At 42.5% G+C, this 23,796-nt stretch overlaps 2 protein-coding genes across 2 annotated transcripts in view; both read right to left on the reverse strand.

Annotated features, from left to right (window-relative positions):
• LOC110979712 (uncharacterized) overlaps nt 1-6,011 on the reverse strand; it is an 18,955-nt gene extending 12,944 nt beyond the window's left edge. Inside the window, exons 1-4 of the mRNA XM_087139011.1 lie at nt 4,272-6,011; nt 2,661-3,407; nt 1,744-1,940; nt 140-320 (exon numbers count right to left, since the gene is read on the reverse strand). Coding sequence (XP_086995137.1) covers nt 140-320; nt 1,744-1,894 — 332 coding nt within the window. The 5' untranslated portion in view covers nt 1,895-1,940; nt 2,661-3,407; nt 4,272-6,011. The remainder of the gene's footprint in view (nt 1-139; nt 321-1,743; nt 1,941-2,660; nt 3,408-4,271) is intronic.
• A 132-nt stretch (nt 6,012-6,143) lies between these two features.
• Nucleotides 6,144-22,765, reverse strand: LOC110979711 (uncharacterized). The gene is made up of 12 exons (XM_087139010.1): nt 22,183-22,765; nt 20,681-20,858; nt 18,569-18,683; nt 17,953-18,165; nt 16,788-17,010; nt 16,136-16,298; nt 13,206-13,441; nt 11,799-11,935; nt 11,062-11,259; nt 9,860-10,521; nt 8,581-8,773; nt 6,144-7,922 (listed from the first exon to the last, which is right to left on the reverse strand). The coding sequence occupies exons 1-12, from the start codon at nt 22,322-22,324 to the stop codon at nt 7,281-7,283; spliced, it is 3,102 nt and encodes a 1,033-aa protein (XP_086995136.1). The 5' UTR covers nt 22,325-22,765; the 3' UTR covers nt 6,144-7,280.
• Nucleotides 22,766-23,796: the final 1,031 nt, after the last annotated feature.

Here is a 23,796-nt window from a genome sequence, read left to right on the forward strand (position 1 = left end):
GAAGGCGGATGGCAGAACAATCAATAGATCAAGTAAAATTGACCACTACAGGACCACAATCAACTGAACAAACCAAATGGCTACAAAAGGTTAACACATTAACCCACTGACAGGGGACCAGTTACCAAAGACACTGTACCATGTATTTTCAAAGCAAAGCAGTTTCTTATAAGGCAGCTTTTTCGGCAGCGGTTTGGACCACCAGCACATGTAGGCATGCCGTAAGTCCTCTTCCTTATCTTTGGCCAGCTCCCTGATGCTGAGATTGAGTTTGTGTTGCAGGGCACCGATCAAAGTGCTGGCTGGTGTACGGTAGTCGCCTGCAGAATTAGGTCACATAAATGAAATTCCTTGATGATGATGAATGAACAGTATGATTTACACAGTGACCTTCAAGCACCAACTTATTCACTGCCCCCCCCTTCCACACTATCACTGGAGCAGCCACTTAGCATACATAAAGGCAGAAACCAACATTCACTTGCAAATCTGCCAAAATGTGTAATTACATGTTAAGTGAACACATGGATATTATCAATATGTAATTAAATTAATGAAATTTTTCTAAGTTTTCTCTGTTAACCACATACATGTTCAATCTAATGGCATTGCAAAGATATCCAAAAATATTGCCAGCTTGTCCTAACAGCTACAGCGACAAACAGAATTAAAAAACATCTCGATATATGTGCCATTATGCACCAAATGAAATGATTCTTTCCACTGCATGACTGTGAATCCAAACTTACAACACTATCCTCTGAAAACCATGGAATACCTGAATAGACGTCTGACTGAAGGAATACTGATACAAATTAAACTACAAGCTAAACATTACGATCTATGGGGAGGGGAGTTTTGCTTTGTAAATCTGAAATATCTGAATAATTAAAGAACGTGTGATCAAGAACTCGCCAATCTTAAGATGATGGAATTCTACCAGACAAAGGGTAAGAGCCAACTGCATTAAATTTGTGCAGTAGAGCTCTATCTTTGTGTGATCAGTTGATCAATCTTTAGACTTAACTCAAGTTGGGATCTCTATGACGTCTTCTTTTCTGCTTTGGATATGTATCGAGACCACGCGCCATTACTTGCTTCGCGCCCTTGTAACCACTTAGTACTATGAGTTCAGTTCAGAAATTACGGCTTGATGAATCTGCCAACCGTTTGTACACGGCGAATGGGCTCATCGACCAAAAGTGGCAGCAGCCAATCCCATTGCGTATCTTGTTTTTACATCGTTCATATGCATCAGAATGAATGAGTCTTCAAGTCTGACTACTCTGATTGGTGGAAATTCCATATACATTATGCAAGATCATGCCATTCGTATTATGAATAACTAAATATCACTGTTGGGGGTCCGATTGGCTTATCCATCAAGTCGGACTTACTGACTGGTGACGTATGACACACGTTGTACATTAAAGGCTATCAAATGAGGGCACCTCATAAGTGAGCTGCCGGGCCGAGCGTGACAACCGTGAAGTGCGTAACGGCTGCAGGGATGGCTGCAAAAGCAACATACATGTAAGTCCAACTTGATTCAAGTCTAATCGATCTTCAGCATTTGATACGATTCCATCATCACCTGACTGCCTGCAATCCACCAGACTGCTTTGAAAAGGGGTAGTGACGTCCAAGTTCTCCAGTTGTGTGTAGTGTGATTGAATGATTGTATAGATTGACTCAGCATGCTGGATCAAAACTGTAAATTAAATTATTTTAACGTGTACTCACGTCCCAATACTGAGACACAAATGACGTCCACCTTGTCCTTGACGTCCAACTCAGTGATATCTCCCTGGCACAATTCGATACAACACTGACCACTGGTCTGGGTGTTGATGACCAGTGTGTCCACAATTGGTACACTGGTCATGTTGATCATGCGATGGTAGAGTTACATATAAGACCAATCAGGACTTAGCAAAACTCTGCAATAACAATTTACCACAAACTTTCAGCCATCTGCAACTGCTCCTAAACAACATTTATAGACTTAAAGAGCAACCCTATGGAAAAACATGTTTTTTCTGAATTCATCTGTTCAAATAAATAGCGAAGCATCCAAATCGAAGGCAGTGTCATTTGTCTTCAGAGCTCAACTGTAACAAGCTAAAATGGGCTTTTTTCTGTTCCTGCCAAGATGCGAATTCTGAATGTAGATTGTGTCATTCTGAGAAAACATAAAACGAGGGGAACCCTCACCTTGTGTTTGTAGTGGATGATTCTCTTGTGCACATCAAACAATGGCCAAGGGTTTATCCACTATGAACATAGGGTGAGGGTTCCCCTTGTTGTCTCTGAATGACGCAATCTAAATTCAGCATGTTCAGAATTTGCATCTTGGAATGAACAGGAAACAGGAAAAAAGCTTGTTATAGTTGAGCTCTGAAAACGAACGACAGTGCGTTCGATTTGGATGTTTTCAATTTATTTGAACAGATAAAAATCAGAGAAAACATGCTTTCCTCAGAGTTGCTCTTTAAGTCTGTAAATGCTGCTTAGGAGTTGCTCTTTAACTTAAATCCACACTTTAGGTGCTCTATACTGGGTAATAACATATTCATCACACATGTGCACATACAGCAAATTTCACTCTGTTAAGTGAGCCATTACTACCTCCATAGTTCGGTTGATAAATTACACGCTACCTGCATATGCCTTCAATATACTGGGAGTTGCACGTCAGCTCAAACTTCCGTGACCCTGTTGACGATGTTACCTGGTATACTAGCTTCCTTCTTCCTTGGGATATTATATATTTCCTATATTTACATACAATGCCTATCAGTGCAGATCGGCGCAAAAAAAAAAACTCCACAGACTTGTACATGAAACATCAAAGAGGAAGTGTGCCTAATGAAACCAATACAATTTCATCAACTGCAATTTAAACTACGTACAGTATTTGCACCCAATGAGTGTTTATGGTCAATGCTATGAGGTCTATGGTTGGACTTGTCAATAGAAGACTTAGGGAACTTGTCTCAATTTTCTGTAATGGAAAGAGGGTGTACATAATTAATTTAGACAGCTATTGAGGGCCTAGACATGCAAAATCATATACGCTAAAAGAATAACTTCAACAAGGCACCATCGTAACTAAGGCTTAAAAAGCAATTGTTGTGGTCAGAAAATGTGATAGTACCACAAGGAAAATTTTGGCTCATTGGCATTCCATAAAAGCAATGGGACCGAGTTTCTATAAACACGGAGTGTATGTGGAGGGGGTATTAAGGCCTTTCCGCATTAAAGGGGCATTTTTCTTCGTTAGGAAAGTCAAACAATATAGTTCTCAGACACTTTTTACTTCGTCTAAATGCATTGAGCAATCCAGAGATATTCCCCTTTAAACACAAGCACTCCAATTGAGATTGTGCCATGCTCTGCAGTCTCGTCTACAGATCCAAGAGAAATAACCAAATGCAAAATCATAAGTGAGATTGGATAACTTGTGAAAACTTGTCACATGATTCATCATAATTTCATCACTGCAAAACTTGCACTCTCTCCAGAAGGAATAGCTTTGGCAAAACTGTAAAGGTCAAATATTTATTCGAGATTTTGTGGAAGTTTCATTCAATTAAAATCCAACAAAAGAAGAATAAAATGTTACGACTATTTGGAAAAAATAGCATCAACATTTAACATGTGTTCATCAGAATGTACATTGCGAAGTTCTTTTGAATTGTGATTGTCTTCATGTGACCCTTCATGGAATGCAAAATCATTCAAGTGTAACTGCTGACAAGACTTGTGGCCAGTGCCCAGACATACCATGACCGACTACAATTTGACAATTCAAAGTTATTGGATGCATACAAATTAACATCTAAGAATCACCAACATAAGATTAATTTTTAAAAAGAGAACTAGAGAACCCCCTTTCAAAACTACACCATTAAATTTATATTACACTTGGAGTGCAAAAATCCTCTGAATGTTTATGAACTTCTAAATTTGTGGCAAATCCACAAAAAGTCTTTTGGCAAATCCACAAAAAGTCTGTTGGCTAACCCAAAAGTTAGCATTTTAACTTGTTCTGGGTTTTAACCCCGGGCCATCGTATTTACAGAGTTGAAAAACCAAAGCCTTTCCTCTATACAGTTTGGTCAACTTGTTGGAATATAAATTACATGTATGTAGACAGAGCGATTACTCCCTGTTTGGCACCCCTGAAAGTTTTTAAGTACCATCTGAAACCTAATGATGCCAAGTTTAAACCAAATAAGACAATCCAGTGAAGAAGCTTGATAACTTACCTCACCTGTACTTGATACCGTACAATTCCCAAGCATGAACGTGTTGCAGTTTCTGTGAGACTGCCAATAAGCTTAGCTCTGTGGTCAGTGATGCCACAAAATAACAGACTTGCGAAACAAATTCGTCTATCACTGTGGGATGTTGACTCCGTATAAACTGTGATATAAATCAATCAATACAATTTATCAAAACGAGGTTTCTTTAAGTTAGGATTACATTACTGAAGCTTTCTACTGCAATACCCAACAGTGAGAAAACAAAATGTCGAGCATGACTCGAATCCCAGTTGTCGTCGTTAATGCCACATGCCTAAACCCACACACATGTATACATTATACATGTACAGATTACATGATACACTTACTGTTGTGACCTAGGGAAGTATACATTTTGGATGCGCAGTATGACAACTAGTGGAATGCTTACAGACTTAATGAATAAATCATGCATCCAAGGTCAAAGGTAAACCCAATACAGTTTGACAATGTGCGCCTCATTACAGTACCCGTATCTTGGATACTTCCACGTCAGGTCTCGTTGAGCTCTCAGTTACAACTGACCACCATATTGTACAGGTCAACACAATGAAGTCTTGCTCTCATGAAAGGCAGGACATAAGACTACAAAGTAAAATCGTCAAGATATCAAGAAACCACATTTGCGGACCTTCAACATGAAAAAAATTAAGCACTTTGACCAAATATCTTCTTACAAAATTTCTCTGAAATGGAAAGACAGTTTAAATACTTACTTAGGAAAATCCTGGCACATATTTACATGATATTAAACACTTCTTCCTGCCAGGAGTCCTTTGCACTCTTGTCCTCGTGTTTACTACTCTTATACTTATAGATCCCGATGTCTGGCATTGAAGTGTGGAACTTTGTCTCAACTTTACCCCAGATGCAATCTCGTTATCTTGGGCATAGTGAGACGGGCAGATGTCACACACAAGAGGAACATCCTAAATCACACAAAGACACCAACTTCTGAAGACGGTCATTTGACAAAGAAAGAAAACTCCAAACAAATGCATCTTCCCCAGCTGTAAGCAAGACTAAGTCTCGCTCACCTTCCAAAATGTGTCAGAATCAAGCACCTACTTTCCCCATGTTCTGATGTGTATCCGCACAACACTGCTCAGACATGACGTCCTGAATTTGGTCAATGTACAAAAATGAAGCAGAGAGATACCACCAAATTGAAATTAATTCTGAGAAAAGCTTTACAAGTTTGCCTTGGGACTTCCATATGGGTTTCATACTTTCTACAGCCTTCTACAAGCGATGCGGTGTTCTTACATGCTATATCATATGGTCCTTGGGTGCCAACTCAGTGCATGCGTACACATACAGGTTCATTGACATGTAAATGTGCTTTTGGCACGAGCAGTTCAATTTCCTCAGAATGTATGGTCTCCTTATGCATGTAACACTTTCCATCACCGTACCCTACAGGTAGCTTTTTTGTCAGCATGAAAAAATGCTCAGCCTCAAAGTTAAAGTGGATTCAGTAATTACACCTCTACCATGTCTACCATTCCCACCAATACTGACCATAGCAGCCTCGCCAATACCATATGAGAAGTACCATTATGACTTAGCATCCTCACCTTATTGCTTATTCTGTACAAATCGGGAAATGTAACTGGCCGATTTCAATGCATATGGAAGTACAAAATTTGCCATGACCTACTAAGTCATGTTGGCCATTCAAATAGACTCAAATACAAACTCATAAAAATCACACATGTATACATCTTTCCATTTAGTAGGTGATATAATTACACCAGATATACATCACATAAAATGGGACTGAGCAAATGTATTGGTATCATGTACAATGTTGTATCAAAATCTCAAAATTAAAAAAATAATGATATACCAACTTCCTTGAGAAATAAATTTCTGACTAAACACTGGGCATAACTATTGTAAAAATTTGAATCAAATCCAATATATGCCGTGCATTCACGTGTCTACATGCTGCAGGCATGTAATAAGCTTACTTGAATCACTTCAATGTGAAGTTAACAAACAGCTTATTTACAAACACCGGCAAAAATATGTAAGAAAATTATCTTATAATATTGCAAAATGTTCAAATATTCGGCACTGAAATATACACTTTAAATGAACATTTTTAAGCTGTGTTTGTGACCTGGTCTATAAAACTGACAAGCTAACTATGTGAATCAAATAAGCACAAAGTTCTTAGGAACTCTCCAGCACATTTCAGTGCACACGTATTTCTCTCAGGAAGCAAAAATGGTTAGCAAACATTCTAATACTTCAGCCACTACTAAAAACCTTTCAAACTTTTCCTCAGTTTTATTAAACAATATTTGACATTTCAAATTATGTACTAGGCAACCAACCCCCCCCCAAAAAAAGAATCTTGGATCAAATACTGGCCTTTCCAATTCAGCAGTCAATCTTGTGCACCTGTTTTCTATATGGAACACAACTATGCACAGGTGCAATGTGTATACAGTTGGTTGCCAGCACAGGCTCCGTTGTGCAGTCCTCTTCACAGCGGTTGGTCTACCGTACAATTATGCACATGAAACAGTGAAGCGCAGTTGTTGGGCAGCACAAAAGTGCAATCTGATATTCCTGTGAGGGACAGTTGGTGCAGTGCACAACACAACACAGCTGTGCTTCTTTGAGGTGTTTACCGAGTGACCCAAAGAGTGACTTCAGCGTAGGAGGGTTAGTGGCCAATCTCCTGGCTGATTTATTCCTTCTCCCCCCCCAACACACACACCCATTTTAGAATTACCCCCAGCCCCACAAACACTGATCCACCAGCACATATAAGAAATTGAACCAAAAGTTCTCTACTTTGGTAGTGCTTTATAAATCAAATGTGCATGAAATCACAGTGGGAACTTCAAAACCTAGATTATCACCGTCAAACTGGAATACTAAAAATAAAACCGATATGACGGCTTGACTTTGCATTAATATATCAATCTATCAGGCATTGAGCTGCTGGATTAAGACTCATTACAATATATTACACTGCGAGGTGTTTGGTGTTGAGGCTGGTTTGGACGACTGAGTCTTTAGTGGCTGTTCCGTCTGAAGGACAAATGGTCCATCCACTGGGGTGCCATCGTCTAGACTGGCAACAGCATCGCTGCTGGTCTCTTCTTTGATGTGAGGCAAAGATGGTGCTCTACTTTCCGCGTCCAGTGTTCCAACTTGCTCAGATGATGAGCTGGGCTCTGCTAATTCGTCATCTTTATGTTCAGGAACTGACGAATCGGTAATTGTACCACTTTTAGACGAGGGTACAACAGCTTCTTCCGAGTCTACCCACGACCGCTCCTCAACATGCCCTAGTAGGACCTGTTCAGTCTCGGCATGGCTCTCCTTGGGAGACTGTGTCTTGGTGTCCACAGCTCCTCGTGGATTCTTCTCGAGAGAAGACGATTTGGAGTTGTTGCAGTTTTTGGAGTCGGCCCCTGCGCTTGAAGGCAGGGCCTCTGGAGAGGGTTTGGATTTCACAGTCAGCTCATCTCCCTCTCTGGCCCCAGAATCCAGGTCTGTGCTTTCAGGAGGCACAATAGATCTTGCTCCTGGTTCCTCCTTTCCTGTCCCAATACTCTCAGTGACTGGTGGCAACTCAACTATATTCAGTAGATACTGGCAATGAGAAATGGTTTGGGGGAAAAAGACACGACAAATTCAGACATTTATTCAGTAATACAGATTTCTAAAAAATTAAGTTCCAAGTTAAGAGAAATGATTGTGTTTCAGCCAAGTTCATGTCATTTTTTTTCATTTTTCAGCAATGAAATACTACATGTATTTATTCAAAGCTTTAGGAGTCTAAATCAAGATAAGCATACGCAATTAAAAATGAGTGGAATTAAAACAACACTTCTTAGATAAAGAAATTACAGAACACAATTGAGGACTCAAAATGATGCTCTTCCTCTTAGCAAAAACAGTCATGTGTCATATATTACAGGCCTGTATTGCACACTACACTATGGATTGTATGTCATATATTGTACATGCACAACAACCCCAATTACACAATATCTGCATCCCATAATATCCATCATGGGCGGAGATCCCCCTCCCCCACACTTTTTGACCCTGGGGATCATCCCCCACTTTTCAAGAACCTGACTATACGCGCACCCTTTGCCTGCACCACAGACTACGCACTTGTCCGTGTTGAGATCTCACCTGGGATGGAGGCCATGTTGAGCTTTCAGAAATCCCCTCCCCCACACATGACAAGAAATCTCCACCCACGATTCCCATATACCTGTAGTTTCCTGTCCCCACTTACATCATCATCTAGCGATTCAGCATCCTTGCTGCCTTCATGACTGCTGCCACCTTTACCATCTGTATCACTGCTGTCACCAACCTGGGCACCAGCCTCCTTCACTTTCTTGTAGAGTCTGTTGACCTCTGCACGAAGGAGCAGGACGTTAAGTAGCATCGGCTGTTGACTGGTCTTGAGAGCAGGGGGTTGCTCCCTAATTCAAATAACAGGTGAAGATAACTTGATATTTCCTGGATAGCTACTTTCAAAGGAACATTTTTCCAAAAAATTTAAATACTACATAAGTTGCTGGGAACACAATTACGCTTTGTACTTAGAAATGACACAGGAAACCAGGTGCACTGTACACAAATGAGTGCCTTTATGTACAAACTAAGGAAAAGTTAGCCCATTCCAACAAGGAACATGCATGACAAGGAGCTAGACAGAGGATTCAAAGGTCTTGCTTTCAAGGATGGTAAACAGCAAACTCTGCGTTTAGTTGTCGTCCATGTCCGCGGAATCTTGTTCTAGTGGTGTGAACTCGGCAACCTGAATTACAAGCCATTCGTGTGGTGGAACGTACAGCACTTGTGGAGAATGTGGGCAGCTTGTGCATGTTGCTTGGCACTTCAACCTACAGGGTATTGTGGTTTTCCAAATGCTCACGCATGTCAAGTCCAAGAATGCATATGTTGGTACAGCATAACCATAGTTATGGGGTCTCCTAGGAGCCCAAATTTGTGGCACGGGGGACTCTAAAAGTCCTCATAGAGAAATCCTCCTCACAATATGATATCAGCCAAGGTTGTCCATCATACCCTTATTAACGCTTCAAAGCATGTCAAATGGTCCTCATCTCATCAAATAAATTTGTCATTTGCCGACAGCAATGCAACACGAAAGTCAATGCTTTGCAAAAGTTAAGATACTGTTTTTAGTTGATGTTTGGCAAAAAAGGGCAGATACAAAAACCAAATTTGGGGGGCCAAACTTGTTTGGGAGGCCAGAAATTGGGGAATTTCTTTATGAAACCTTCTGAGGGGTGAAGCCACAGTTCGGGGCTTTATACTTAATTTTTGAAGGAAGGAACACAAAACAGACACAAATTTCACCTTTCTCTCATGAGTCAAAAAAAAAAAGAGTTGGGTGGAGTGCTTCTTGGGGGAGGGGCCCCATTGCCTCTCCGCCATTGAGCCATCTTTGCCAATGGAAACACAAAGAAGGTGTGGCTTCTTTTCTCTCTAACATATATATCTCGCATTTCCATTTGTCGGGATATTCAGAAGTCTGCACCCACCTTTCATTTTGGAGTTCCACAAGCAGACTGTGGATGGCTGCAATCAGTCCAATGCTCTCGTATCTCTCCACCTTGTGGTCGGCGTGCACTTTGTACATCTGCCGCAGGGCTCTGATGTTCACGTGTTTGAGGAACAAGTCCATCCACAACGGATCAAAGAGGTTGAACTCGCAGGGAATCAGGTGGAAATACGTGGGCAGCTGCGGCAAATTGTGCAGGGTTATTGGAAAGAGGACCTGCGTCGGGCTGCGGTATCTCTGCCTCAAGAGAATGGTGTGGAATTCCTCCACCTGTTCCACCGATTCCAGGTAATTTGCCGAGAGGAAGACGACCACTTTCCGAGCAGACTCCATGAGAGCCAGGCGTTCATTCTCTGTGTCTGCTGTTTCTTTGATAACAAGCCCTGGACTGACCTCGCGAAGGATCTTTGTTGCAAAGGAAACAAATTTTCTGTCCTCAGGAGCACAGCTAAAAGCAACATCACAAGGTGTGTCCTCAGAGTTTGTGTCCTCGGAGGCCACGCTCGGACAATACACACCATGCAATGACGGAGGGTAATTCACATCATCTCGCTTTAGCATCTTTTCTCCCCGGCCATATTTGAGAGTGAATTCGAGTCGTCTACGCTCAACAGCATACTCTGAAGCATCCAGGATTTTCCGCTATTTATATTCAATAAAAAAACACAAATGCTTAAAAATGCATTCTCAACTCACCACAAAGATTTCTGGATTTTAGAGCACACACCTTGCTCAGGGTTTCTCATCAGTATTTATTTGATACAATTTTCCAGAAATGATCAATTGTTTCACAAGAACAGGAAAACATTTGGATTTGGTCAAGCAGCATAATGGGCTTTAGATATAGAGGACCAGTGTAAAATACGTCACACGGACAGTTGTGTGTGTAAAAGGCATCAGCGAAAGAACCAGCTTGTGAACCAACATGCACACACTCCATTTGCTTGCACTAGACTTCTTGCTTCAAAATGATGTCACACTTTGGTACTCTATATCACACTAAATAATGTACTGTGTAGAGCAGATGCTGATGAAGTAGGCCAAATATTCAGTGCTTGACCTGGTCAACATGAGCTTTGAAACGGTTAGTTTCACTCTATCAGTTACCGTTGGCATCTGTTGGATTCACTGGGTTTATCACTAGATGGAAAATCTGCCACTCTGACTGGTAAGCAGTCTTACCATCTTTCTCTTGAAGATGGGGTCCAGCTGCGGGTGCCAATCTCTCCCTGCAATCCAGTCCACCAGCGAGGTGCAGATGATCTCCATGGCTGGCTCAAACATGCCTGGGGTGGCGTTGATCAGTTTCACCTGCCGGAACTCTGGCAACGGGTCCACCAGGGATTCGATGCAGACGGGGACCAGGCGCAGCTGAGATTCCTACAGTCAACAGGTGGAAAGGTTCGAGGTTATGGAAACATTTACACCACATCTCCACCATGGGCACTACAAATGATTCCAATTCTAGCATCAATTACCAATGATTTCTTGCCGAAACTCTCCTTCTTGAGCAGAAGCATCCCCTCATTGGTTGAAAAGAGCCATGTTGGTGGGAGTATTCAGTTTGTTGGTAGTGATGCGACTGTAACGTGTGCGTTTTATAGTTGTTTGTGAACCAGCAAACTGCAGTTCCCACCAAAGGAGCTGCATTGCTAGGGAATTACGCCCTCTATTGGTCCAGCTCAGGGATCATAAAACAAATTCAGCATTTGTATTCAAAGACCAATCAAAACACATTTCCCAGCTAAGTGTTGCAAAGCATTCTTGATTCCTAAAACCCTATAATCTATCACTGTGCAAAACCCTAATGCAACATTCTTGTTTCAAAGGGCACTGGATACATATTTGCCAGATTCTACCGAAGCTTTCTCAATCCAACAGAATAAAAGCCCATGAATATGTCTCGTGACACAACTCACCAAGGAGCAGTGCTTTGCTAAGGCTAAATTGAATTCCTCAATGCACATGGCAGACTTCATGTAGCTGTTGGAAACCAAGGCCATGAAGGAACGACAGCCGTCAATGGCATGATACAACATCTTCTGCCAAGTCGTACCTTGATAAAATAAACGATCAAATTAAGTCTGGTTACCAGACTACGGACCACAGCAAACACGAGGAAAGATTAGGACAAGGTACCCTGGATATGTACGGGGTATTTATGCACAAGTTACCAGGCAAAATTGACCACTGACAAATGGTCACTCACTGAACTTTGCCAGGTGATATAAGCCAAGTTGTCATATAGGACAAAATGGCAAATATACCAGAACATCCCCAGTGCTACATACATTTGTAAGCTGCTCTCCCCTCCCCTGATCTATGACCTTAACCTTTTTACCTCATCAATTAAGAGATCCTTTGGACTTTGCAACTGAACTTGAGATGACAGGAATGAAAACAATGCAAAACAAAGGATTTGGACCGAAAAATGTTCTTGTTTTAAGAGGATTGATGTATTAACAGTGCGGGCCCGTTGCCTGACCAAATACTGAGAAGGGGGGTTTGTTACACCCAAAAGTGGAACTTTTGGCACTGTGACAACACATTTTTATACAAAAGGCCTATCGTAATGTGCTCTGGAACAAGTTGGGTGTTTGTCGTGAACTGAAGGATGTATTTCAAACTTGTATACTTCAGGTTTCAATTCACGGCGTATTGTAAATGGTATGGCCTGGTGTGAATTTGCTCTTCACCTAGAGCCTTGAATCGGACGCTAGGTGAAAAAAAGAATAGACGCACCACAGGATTTGTGAGGTGTTAACGGTACTTACAGTACATTTACAAGTCTATTCAGTCTCTCTGGACTGGTTTTCTTCATTTTTAACACGTGAGTAGAGCCAATGTAAATGGAAACCAACGAATGCATGACCCACTTGTCAGGGTGGGCGGAGCATGGCGCCCTTTTGTACTCGTGTCTGACTGTGCAGGCACAGTGCACCAATCACTGACTGATTTCATTCTTCAAATGTTGCAGCATATGCCACCCGGGTTAAAGCAACAGGGACATTTTAGAATGTATAAGCAGTGGCGTATATTCCAAATTTATGGTATATTAAAAATATGTATTTATTTTTTAAAAATATCAAAAAGCAGAGCTCGGAAGAGAGTGAGGGGGTCTCCCCAAACCCCCCTCCCAGCCTACGAGCCTGCAGTGCTCAAAGGTTCAACTGTTAATGCTTGCCCTTAATGTCCACATTAAAAAGAAACTCACGACTAATTGGACTTCCACCGTACAGTTGTGATGTATAAATTAAATCAACCTTTTTATGGCAAAAGTTCTCAAAAAGTTACTTCTAAAGAATACAGTCCGAGTCTTAACTCACCCGCTTTGAGCTCCTGAATGTCAAAAAAGATCCGTAAGCCGGGGTTCATCCTCTGCAGCTTCTCAACGACGGGGATGGCTAGCTTGGAATCCCGGTGACTGTACGACACAAAGATGTCGTAGTGTAGAGGGGAGGCGTCGGCAATCACCATCTCAATGTGGACCTTCATGCTAGCATGCTCCAGGGACTGGACCAAGTGTGCACAGCCGTCACTGATCTTAGCTTCATCCTTGGGACTGAGAACAGAGGAATTAAGATTTTGTATGATCGAGTAACTCCCAGTTTAATACAAGTGCTGCTCAAACATCAATAGTAACTGTAGAAAGTGTTTTTTTGTGCTGCCGCGATTAACTTGTAAAACCTAGGGGCAATTTCAGTCAGTGACAATCTGGGGCGCGCTTTGGCGACCCCTAATCAGAAACATGTTTGTGATGTCAAAGCAATAACCAGGAACATGTTAAGGGTGGCCCACAAAAATGAAGAACCAGACACGGTTACGTCATCTGACATGGGTAAGTGCAAGGAAGCAGATGACACTGTTGATGAACATCACTCTTACTCAATATTTGGCACGGTTCTCACCAGTGCTGCTCTCTCTTTTCACGTATGTTCTAGAAGAGAGCATCTCTCTGATTCACAGCATGTAACAACAAATTTTGAAGCATACCATTCACTCATTTAGGGGTGACAAATTTTTTTCATTTTTACCATTTTTAACTGGCCTTTAACCAACTCCAACCTTCCGTTCTCGTTTGGTTGGAACAGTGATATCACAGAAGCATAACCAAGTCATGAAAACACTTAACCAATCACCAAATAAGCTAGAAAAAGTTCATGGTTCGGGTCGCCAAAACATGCCTCTCTTCACCACTGGGCGATTTTGTCTGGTGCCCAATATATATTTAATGCATAGGTTACCAGTCAAAATGACCATTAGTTGACAGTTTGTTGCTGATCGAACTCGCACCTAATGAAGTTTTTCAAATTGGCATATGAGCCTCGTGATACAGTACAGGCTGTTATCAATAGGATTCATGTTACACATCAAAATCTGCACTAAGCAGTCAGCAGCTGCACTAAGCAGTCAACAGCTGCACTAAGCTGTCAACAGCTGTACTAAGCAGCCAGTAGCTGCACTAAGCAGCCAGTAGCTGCACTAAGCAGTCAGCAGCTGCACTAAGCAGCCAGTAGCTGCACTAAGCAGCCAGTAGCTGCACTAAGCAGCCAGTAGCTGCACTAAGCAGTCAGCAGCTGCACTAAGCAGCCAGTAGCTGCACTAAGCAGTCAGCAGCTGCACTAAGCAGTCAGCAGCTGCACTAAGCAGTCAGGAGCTGCACTAAGCTGTCAACAGCTGCACTAAGCAGTCAGGAGCTGCACTAAGCTGTCAACAGCTGCACTAAGCAGTCAGGAGCTGCACTAAGCAGTCAGGAGCTGCACTAAGCAGTCAGCAGCTGCACTAAGCAGTCAGCAGCTGCACTAAGCAGTCAGGAGCTGCACTAAGCAGTCAGGAGCTGCACTAAGCAGTCAGCAGCTGCACTAAGCAGTCAGCAGCTGCACTAAGCAGTCAGGAGCTGCACTAAGCAGTCAGGAGCTGCACTAAGCAGTCAGCAGCTGCACTAAGCAGTCAGCAGCTGCACTAAGCAGTCAGGAGCTGCACTAAGCAGTCAGGAGCTGCACTAAGCAGTCAGCAGCTGCACTAAGCAGTCAGCAGCTGCACTAAGCAGTCAGCAGCTGCACTAAGCAGTCAGCAGCTGCACTAAGCAGCCAGTAGCTGCACTAAGCAGTCAGCAGCTGCACTAAGCAGTCAGCAGCTGCACTAAGCAGCCAGTAGCTGCACTAAGCAGTCAGCAGCTGCACTAAGCAGCCAGTAGCTGCACTAAGCAGTCAGCAGCTGCACTAAGCAGTCAGCAGCTGCACTAAGCAGCCAGTAGCTGCACTAAGCAGTCAGGAGCTGCACTAAGCAGTCAACAGCTGCACTAAGCAGTCAGTAGCTGCACTAAGCAGTCAGCAGCTGCACTAAGCAGTCAGCAGCTGTACTAAGCAGCCAGTAGCTGCACTAAGCAGTCAGCAGCTGCACTAAGCAGTCAGCAGCTGCACTAAGCAGTCAGCAGCTGCACTAAGCAGTCAGCAGCTGCACTAAGCAGCCAGTAGCTGCACTAAGCAGCCAGTAGCTGCACTAAGCAGCCAGTAGCTGCACTAAGCAGTCAGCAGCTGCACTAAGCAGTCAGCAGCTGCACTAAGCAGCCAGTAGCTGCACTAAGCAGCCAGTAGCTGCACTAAGCAGTCAGCAGCTGCACTAAGCAGTCAGCAGCTGCACTAAGCAGTCAGCAGCTGCACTAAGCAGCCAGTAGCTGCACTAAGCAGCCAGTAGCTGCACTAAGCAGTCAGCAGCTGCACTAAGCAGTCAGCAGCTGCACTAAGCAGTCAGCAGCTGCACTAAGCAGTCAGCAGCTGCACTAAGCAGTCAGCAGCTGCACTAAGCAGTCAGCAGCTGCACTAAGCAGTCAGCAGCTGCACTAAGCAGCCAGTAGCTGCACTAAGCTGTCAACAGCTGTACTAAGCAGTCAGCAGCTGCACTAAGCAGCCAGTAGCTGCACTAAGCAGCCAGTAGCTGCACTAAGCAGTCAGCAGCTGCACTAAGCAGATAACATCAAACAATACAGGCACTTATTGTCAGGAAGAACTGTGCAGCCTTTTGCAGCAAGACATGACCTCGTTTGAACTGGTTTGTAAAAGCAAAGATCTGATAAAAAAGTGTATACTGATGATGTGCGAGAGTGTATTTTGACAGAATTTGCCAGAAAGGCTTAAAGCTATTTCAATCCACTGATTGCACAGATGTGGAAGATTTCAGGCAGGCATCATTCAAAACAATCAACAAGAGTGGTAGACAATGCATCTAGTTAATAGCTGTCCTAGCAGCCTCTTACCTGCAGTCGATGTACTGTACAAGTCCCATGTAGGTAGGCATGTCTTGAATACTCTCTATGTAGAGTGGGGCCAGCAGATCTCGCTGAGCTCTGCGATTACAACAGAGTGCCATGTTGTACAAGTCAACACAAGCTTTGCTCGCAAGAAACGAAGGGCTCAGAACTGCAAGAAAAAATAAAGTACACCAGTTTAGCCAGGGTACCTTCGTATGTTACCTTCCAATCTCATGGTGTATGGTGTGTTTGCAACCTGTAATGGTTTTTAAGGTCCCTCGTAGCTGACGTTTAACTGAATTTTTTTCATCAGTTTGCCAACTGACTGCGAGGCTTACATCACCCCATCAACGATGCCGAAAGATAAATAATCATTTTCAAAACACCAAATGAAATTTGATGACCCACACACCTCCATTAATTGTGTCACATTGGAAATACTCCAAATTGTAGCTCAAACGCTAAAGATCTAGAGTGAGCAAAGACGTATATTTGTTTCACATAGACCTGGATCTTGATCATACGTAGATCCTAACGCCGGTTTGCTCCATCCATCAGGTGGGTTCCGGTGTCGGTAAACCAATGATGGATTACTGATTGCAATTCTGATCCGAGTGAAACAAGTTGGGCCCAAGGCAAAGACTACAGACAGGCATACTTGGAACCACGCGGGCGCATCTTGACATGATCTTGTACATGTCCTCCTGCCAGAAGGACCCTTCTGCCCCATCCTTTTCATCCCTGTCATCGGCAGGGTCCTGTCTGCCCTTGTAGATTCTGATGCCCGGCTTGGAGGCTAGGAGCTTGGCCTCCACCATGGATGCTATCTCACTGTCCACAGCACAGTGAGACAGGTAGATGTCATACTCAAGGGGCACAGCCTATCCAATAAAAGGATGACAACAATTTTTTAATTGTAAACTGATTTTACGCCCCATAGATGGGTATAATGCAGCTAGGATTTTAGAGTAAAAATAAGAATCATCCAACTTTACAAGATGTTAGATCATGTTTTCAATTTGTAAAGGCACACATGAGAAGCAAAAATTAAAACATCAGCTGAATCACGGAGGTTGCATGCTCGGATATAGCCCCATTAATGTGGCCTACAGTACGCTGCGCTCCTTATGTGGCCTACGGTACACAGAACTGTAGGGGAGTGCAGCGTACTGTACCCAACATTAATGCAGAGTTGCTCAATGGAGTCATGTGAGTTGGACTCAAGTCAGACTCAAATCGCTATTTTTGTGACTTGTGACCTGACTTGGACTTGCAAAAAATGACTTCTTATAACCCAAGTCAGACGCTACTCGACCAGCCCATACATTTTTATAACTTTTAACTCGTAACTTCATAAGTTGACGCCTGGTTCTTTTTGCTGATTACAGCTGGACAAAATAATGTGCAGCTTGACTTGTACTTGGTTAAAGAGACTTGTGACTTGACTTGTGTTTAGACCAAATGACTAGTGACTTGACTCGTGTTTAGACCAAGTGACTTGTGACTTGACTTGTGTTCAAACCAAATGACTTGTGACTTGCCTTGTGTTCAAACCAAATGACTTGTGACTGGACTTGTGTTCAAACCAAATGACTTGTGACTTGACTTGTGTTCAAACCAAATGACTTGTGACTTGACTTGTGTTTACACCAAATGACTAGTGACTTGGACTTGCAAAAAATGACTTGCTGCCACCTCTGCATAATTTAATGGGGCTACCTTTGGTACAATTTAATCACATATAGACATGATCACTAAAGCATGTGCTTCCACTTTTCAAAAACCATTTAAGAATATCTTGCTGCTGATGGTACTCAACGTACCATCGGGATGAATGTCTCCTTGTTGTATCGCTCCTTCAGATTTCTGAAGGCCTTCACAATCCCCTCTGGATCTCTCATGCGCTTGGCGATCAATTTACCCTTGACGACGGTGGCATAGAGCACAATCTTGAGTTGTTTGAGAGGCAGGCCTGCTTTCATCCATTTGGCGGCAGCTTCCACCATGCCCACCAACATGGCAGCCTCATCTTGACCCTGATAAAACAAGACTAATGGTTTTAAAAGTTCGCCAAAAAAACCCCCAAATCTCTGGACCAGGTACAATATACAACCACACCTTAAACTTCTAGCTCTGATATAGCCGTAAATTGGATAGTTCCCTGGGGGCACAGGGCTTGGGCATCATGAGCTCACTTTGGGGGTAAATTCCAGACTGAGTCCCTCTGCCTAACAACAAATCTCGAGTGCACCACTGATAAGAACTGTACATACATGTATTACGGCACAATCAATCTGTGAGCTAGCATTGCTTCTGAAATTCTCATCGTAAAGACATGGAAGAGAGATAAAGTGATGGTACACACGTGTGAGTTTAGCTAAGGCAATGGGCAAATGGTTGGCGAAGACCAACAGCTTGCTGATGAGCAGTTTTCCTCACCTGGCCCCCTGTATTGAGCAGTGGAGTGATGACTGTCCCAGGTTCATTATTGAGGATGGGTACCAGGCAGCGGAACACATTAGCCACCAACTCCTGAGGGCGGCACAACCTCCCCCTGGAAAGGAAGACATTATCAAAGGAAAACAAAATTTGATGCAGGCGTCCTTGAAAATTGTCAATACTGCGTAATACCGTGTAATTTGGAATTTGATCACATTTTCTCAAACATTAGAGTCACTGAACCTGTAATATATGCACAACTGAGACTTGAACACAGTTTATTGTGGCTTCAGTTTTGTTGTGAATGAATTAACCTACATGTAAAATAGTAAAAAATAAGCCACTATGTTATTCTAAAATTCTTATTTCCTCAATACAGACCAAAGTAATGTGCTTTAACAGAAGCACCAAAGATGCCCCATGAGATATTGATTCTTTTCCCAAAACTTTAAGTTTTGAGATCATTCCTGAAAGGAATTAATATTCCAGTTTATCTTCAGGCAAACTTGAATTCTCAATTCTGATTGGTCAATCCACGGCAACAAACAGTGTGATACATAGCTGTATGGTTCATATCAAACCCCATGTTAATGCGCTGTTCTAACTTAAGGCATTGTGCTATTTTTACGCTAAAAGCAAAACGAACAACTGCCAAATTTACTTTTAATTTACTTTAATTTAAAGGTGGAGCATTTGCACACATAGGCCCCAATAACATCTCTACTGTGCGTCAAGTTTGCTTGAAGATAAATTCATTATCACGCTCGCCTTCCTGGAACACAGAATAATGCAGTGTGTCGGGTCTTTGGCCTTGCGTTAAACGGGACACATACACACTACATTACTTTGTATTCCACTCGCACTCGTGTGATGGCTATAAAATATGACCTGCACCCCTGCAACCAAATGCAACAAATCCAATACAGCTTGAGAACCTGCAACCAAATGCAACAAATCCAATACAGTTTGAGAGCCCTGCGACCAAATGCAACAAATCCAATACAGTTTGAGAACCCTGCGACCAAATGCAACAAATCCAATACAGTTTGAGAGCCCCAGCTGCAACCAAATGCAACAAATCCAATACAGTCTGAGAGCCCTGCGACCAAATGCAACAAATCCAATACAGTTTGAGAGCCCTAGCTGCGACCAAATGCAACAAATCTAATACAGTTTGAGAGCCCTAGCTGCAACCAAATGCAACAAATCCAATACAGTCTGAAAGCCCTGCGACCAAATGCAACAAATCCAATACAGTTTGAGAGCCCTAGCTGCGACCAAAAGCAACAAATCCAATACAGCTTGAGAACCCTGCAACCAAATGCAACAAATCCAATACAGTTTGAGAGCCCTGCGACCAAATGCAACAAATCCGATACAGTTTGAGAGCCCTAGCTGCGACTAAATGCAACAAATCCAATACAGCTTGAGAACCCTGCAACCAAATGCAACAAATCCAATACAGTTTGAGAGCCCTGACACAAAATAAACTGGAGCATTTTGGTTGCTTTTTGTGGTGCATTGAAAACACCAGCTTTGGACTTTGCAATATATACATGTACGATATATGCATACCTACTGTACATGAATCCAGTAGGCCACTTTTGTTTTAACGCTACATGTACATCCAATATTACACACATACAGTACATGTACACTGTACAGATTGTTTGGTAAAATCACTACATCTAAACGACTGATTGATTCCACTGCATTATGAAAATACATCTCAGACTTCACTCCCCAAAACCCCTTCTCGACGGGAATTTCTTTCCGAAAGCCAACTCCAAGAATTCCAGCCTCACTTGGCCACGGAGGCCACCTGCCAAACCGCAAATTCTCGGTTTGTTGCCCTGCGTGGGGACTATTGTGAAGCTGGTGATTATGATGCAAATTCGGACTTTTCATTTCTGGGCTACACACAAAGACCAATTACCACATACACAAGAGCCAGGGTCTGCCTTTTTTCACCATGTTCGCTCAAGCGTGGGCCGAGAATAATAACTGAAAAGCGGGCTGAGGATCTCAATTTTTACGGCGTGTCTTCACACGTCCCGGCGTGAAGGGATTAACTGTAATCGACCAGTCAGAACAAGCCACTGTGCTACTCACGTGTTTTCAAAGCACAGAAGTTTCTTATAAGGCAGCTTTTTCGGCAGCGGTTTGGACCACCAGCACATGTAGGCATGCCGTAAGTCCTCTTCCTTATCTTTGGCCAGCTCCCTGATGCTGAGATTGAGTTTGTGTTGCAGGGCACCGATCAAAGTGTGGGATGAGGTGGAGTAGCTGCCTGCGAGATTACGAGTAATACAAATTTGAAATTCCATGATAGCATGCACGACATCACCTTACTTGAGGAAAGAACGATTTACAAACTTACACCACCTATATTTGCTACCCCCCGCATTGTGTTCACTAGTGGCATCCACTCAATGCAGGGAATATAAATTGAACTGCTTTAACCACTTCCTGCCGGGGACTCCGGGATCGGAGACGTATGGTTTATATGCGTGGCCGGGGTCTCCGAACTCGGACAAAGGAAACAGGGCCCTGTAACAAAAGACCGTACTCCGAACAAAAGACCAGGCTGCTGGGCATTACCGGCATTTTTCACTCTCAAAAGTGGTGATAATCCAGCCTTGTTTTGAAACCGTATACCAGGCTTTGGGGCATTGAGAGCGAGCGGATTACCACCGGGGACAAAAGCGCGCCACCACGGCAGCGATGAGCCACACAGCACCACTGCATGCTAATCTGGCCCCTATTGAAAAGAGGTCAGCAGCGCACTGAGCCAGGTTTGTGAACAAAAGACAGTTATATAACACCGCACAATCTGGGCTCTGTTTACAAGGCTGCAGGCCTGGCTGAAATACTCTGGTGTCAATGAAGGTCACCTTTCAACTTAGAATAGTGCCTGAAGATTACTTTGTGTGGCTATAAACGACAGTTAAATGAAATGATGAATTTTTGAAGGATTTTAAAAACGGAAAAAATGATAGTCATGCCGGCCCAGCATCATCAACATTGAAAATGCCCCGGCACGAAGTGGTTAACACTCTAAGACGTCCATGTAGATTTTATTGATGAACAAAAATCTTTCTCATTAAAATGAGTTCTCTGTATTTTCCTGAATAAGTGTGAACATTTTAACTCTGTTTTTCCCTCCGTGGATTCACCAGGCTCAGAAATACATTTTGTAGACTACATGTACATGTATGGAAAAGAACATCCCATTTACCATGGAATAGATCTTTTTCTATGACAAGTGTTGGGATGAATTATTCAACAATAACATGATCAGATGAATCTATATCAGATTGTGGGCATAATTACCGGTACTTATGATGTCAGATCATAAAAAATACCTGCATTCCATCATAACATAATAAAAATTAAGAGCTGAATATATCAGACAACGATGAACAAATGATATGCAATTGTTTTACACATTTGAGGGATTGTCAAAAATAAATCAACTGGCCTCAATTTAATTCTAAAAGTAAAAGTTAAAGTATGAGATTTCCTACAGAACTGAATGATGGTGCAGTGACGGTATTCATATGTTCTAACAACGTCCAATATATGACTTAAAGCTTATATTAACAAGTACTCACTTCCAAACACTGAGACGCAGATGACATCCACCCTGTCTCTGACGTCCAACTGAGTGATATCTCCCTGGCACAACTCGATACAACACTGACCACTGGACTGAGTGTTGATGACCAGTGTGTCCTCGACCAGGAAGTTGGACATGGTCAATCGTTGAGTATATAGCTCAAGACTTAATTCACAAAACTCACACACAAAAGCTTAGAACCAATTTTCAGGTGTCACAACAGCTCCTGAAACCTTACTTACAATGCTACCATATTCCTTGAAGCGTTCAATTTCAAGACAATTTTCACACAGGAGTTTTTGATAGGGTAACCATTAACATCTATGCAGGCGCAGGTGTAGACTATAGTCGGCATGACACTTGGCAAAGTTCACTCCTGGAATAAACTGCTCATGCACAGACAACTTCAGTGAACAACTTAAGTTAACACTGTATTTGACAGCACACGTACTGCATATTCTCCAACAAAATCAGCCGGTACCTTTCCAATCAGTCCCCCAAAGTCTGTGGCACTGGCATAATGATCTTTCAGCTCCACCCGACAGTGACTGAATGGCCGGTGCTTGCAGTTAAGATTGTTACACCGCACACGTATGGCACGCCAAAGACGCAAGGGTGACCAGTGAAACTAACATTTCACTTGATACAAATTTTGCAATAAAATTACATTTGTATATCATGTGGATGTGTATTTCTTTTTAAATTATGGGAAATGTACAGCATTTTGCTAAGTCTTGTTTTTTTTTTTAGATATTTCAAACTTTTCTGCAATTCAGAGAGTGTACTGTGCAAAATCAAAGATCTGTCAAAATACTTCAACAAGCCTGTGTCCTCAAAATAAAGAAAAGGTTGTAAAGTTCTTCATAAAATAATACCCTCTTGAAAAAAAAGAAACAAGTGTATTACCCATTTTACATAACTGCCTAAAGGCACCCTTAAAATACCCATTTGTTATCGCTATATAAACTTTTGTATGTAAAAACACCTTTGCACTAAACTCTAGAAACTGACAAACAAGTCCTGAAATCTGGATAGCCCTGATGAAAAACCCTGAAATCAGTAAAAATCCTAACATATCTCACCCTGATCCCACTGGCATGCATTGAAATATATACACATGCATCACAGTTATCAGCATTTGAACCTAAAAGAGCCAGGTTATTTTGGACCATCTCGTAGCTGGGGGCGGGGGAGTGGATTTTGCCCCCCTGGACAACTCAGCCGTCCCCTGCCCAGTGTTTTTTTAAAACTTGCCATGCATGTAAAGGAACATCTTATTCATATGAATGTGAAGTTTGAACTCAATCCAATGCATGGTTTTGCCAGTGTTTTGGTCGAGACCACTTAAGACCTTCACAAGACCACACAAGACCAACTTACAAGACAAAACCTCCTTATTTCACATAACTGACTGGATATATTGTGTTGTCGGCATTCCATACACAGGGCCTGCATATAGCACGTTGGTGGGTGTGTGTGTGCAAACGTGCGCTCATACATGTACATAGGGCCTTGTGGGGTACCGGAACAGCGGGAAGTAGCCTACAAGGCCAGTTTTTACCTCAAGAATTTCACGAAACTGATATTTGGAAATAACTCAAAAAGGGGA

This window comes from Acanthaster planci, linkage group LG07 (assembly GCF_054643075.1).
Source record: "Acanthaster planci isolate LZ-2023a linkage group LG07, COTS_SCS, whole genome shotgun sequence".
Lineage (NCBI taxonomy): Eukaryota > Metazoa > Echinodermata > Asteroidea > Valvatida > Acanthasteridae > Acanthaster > Acanthaster planci.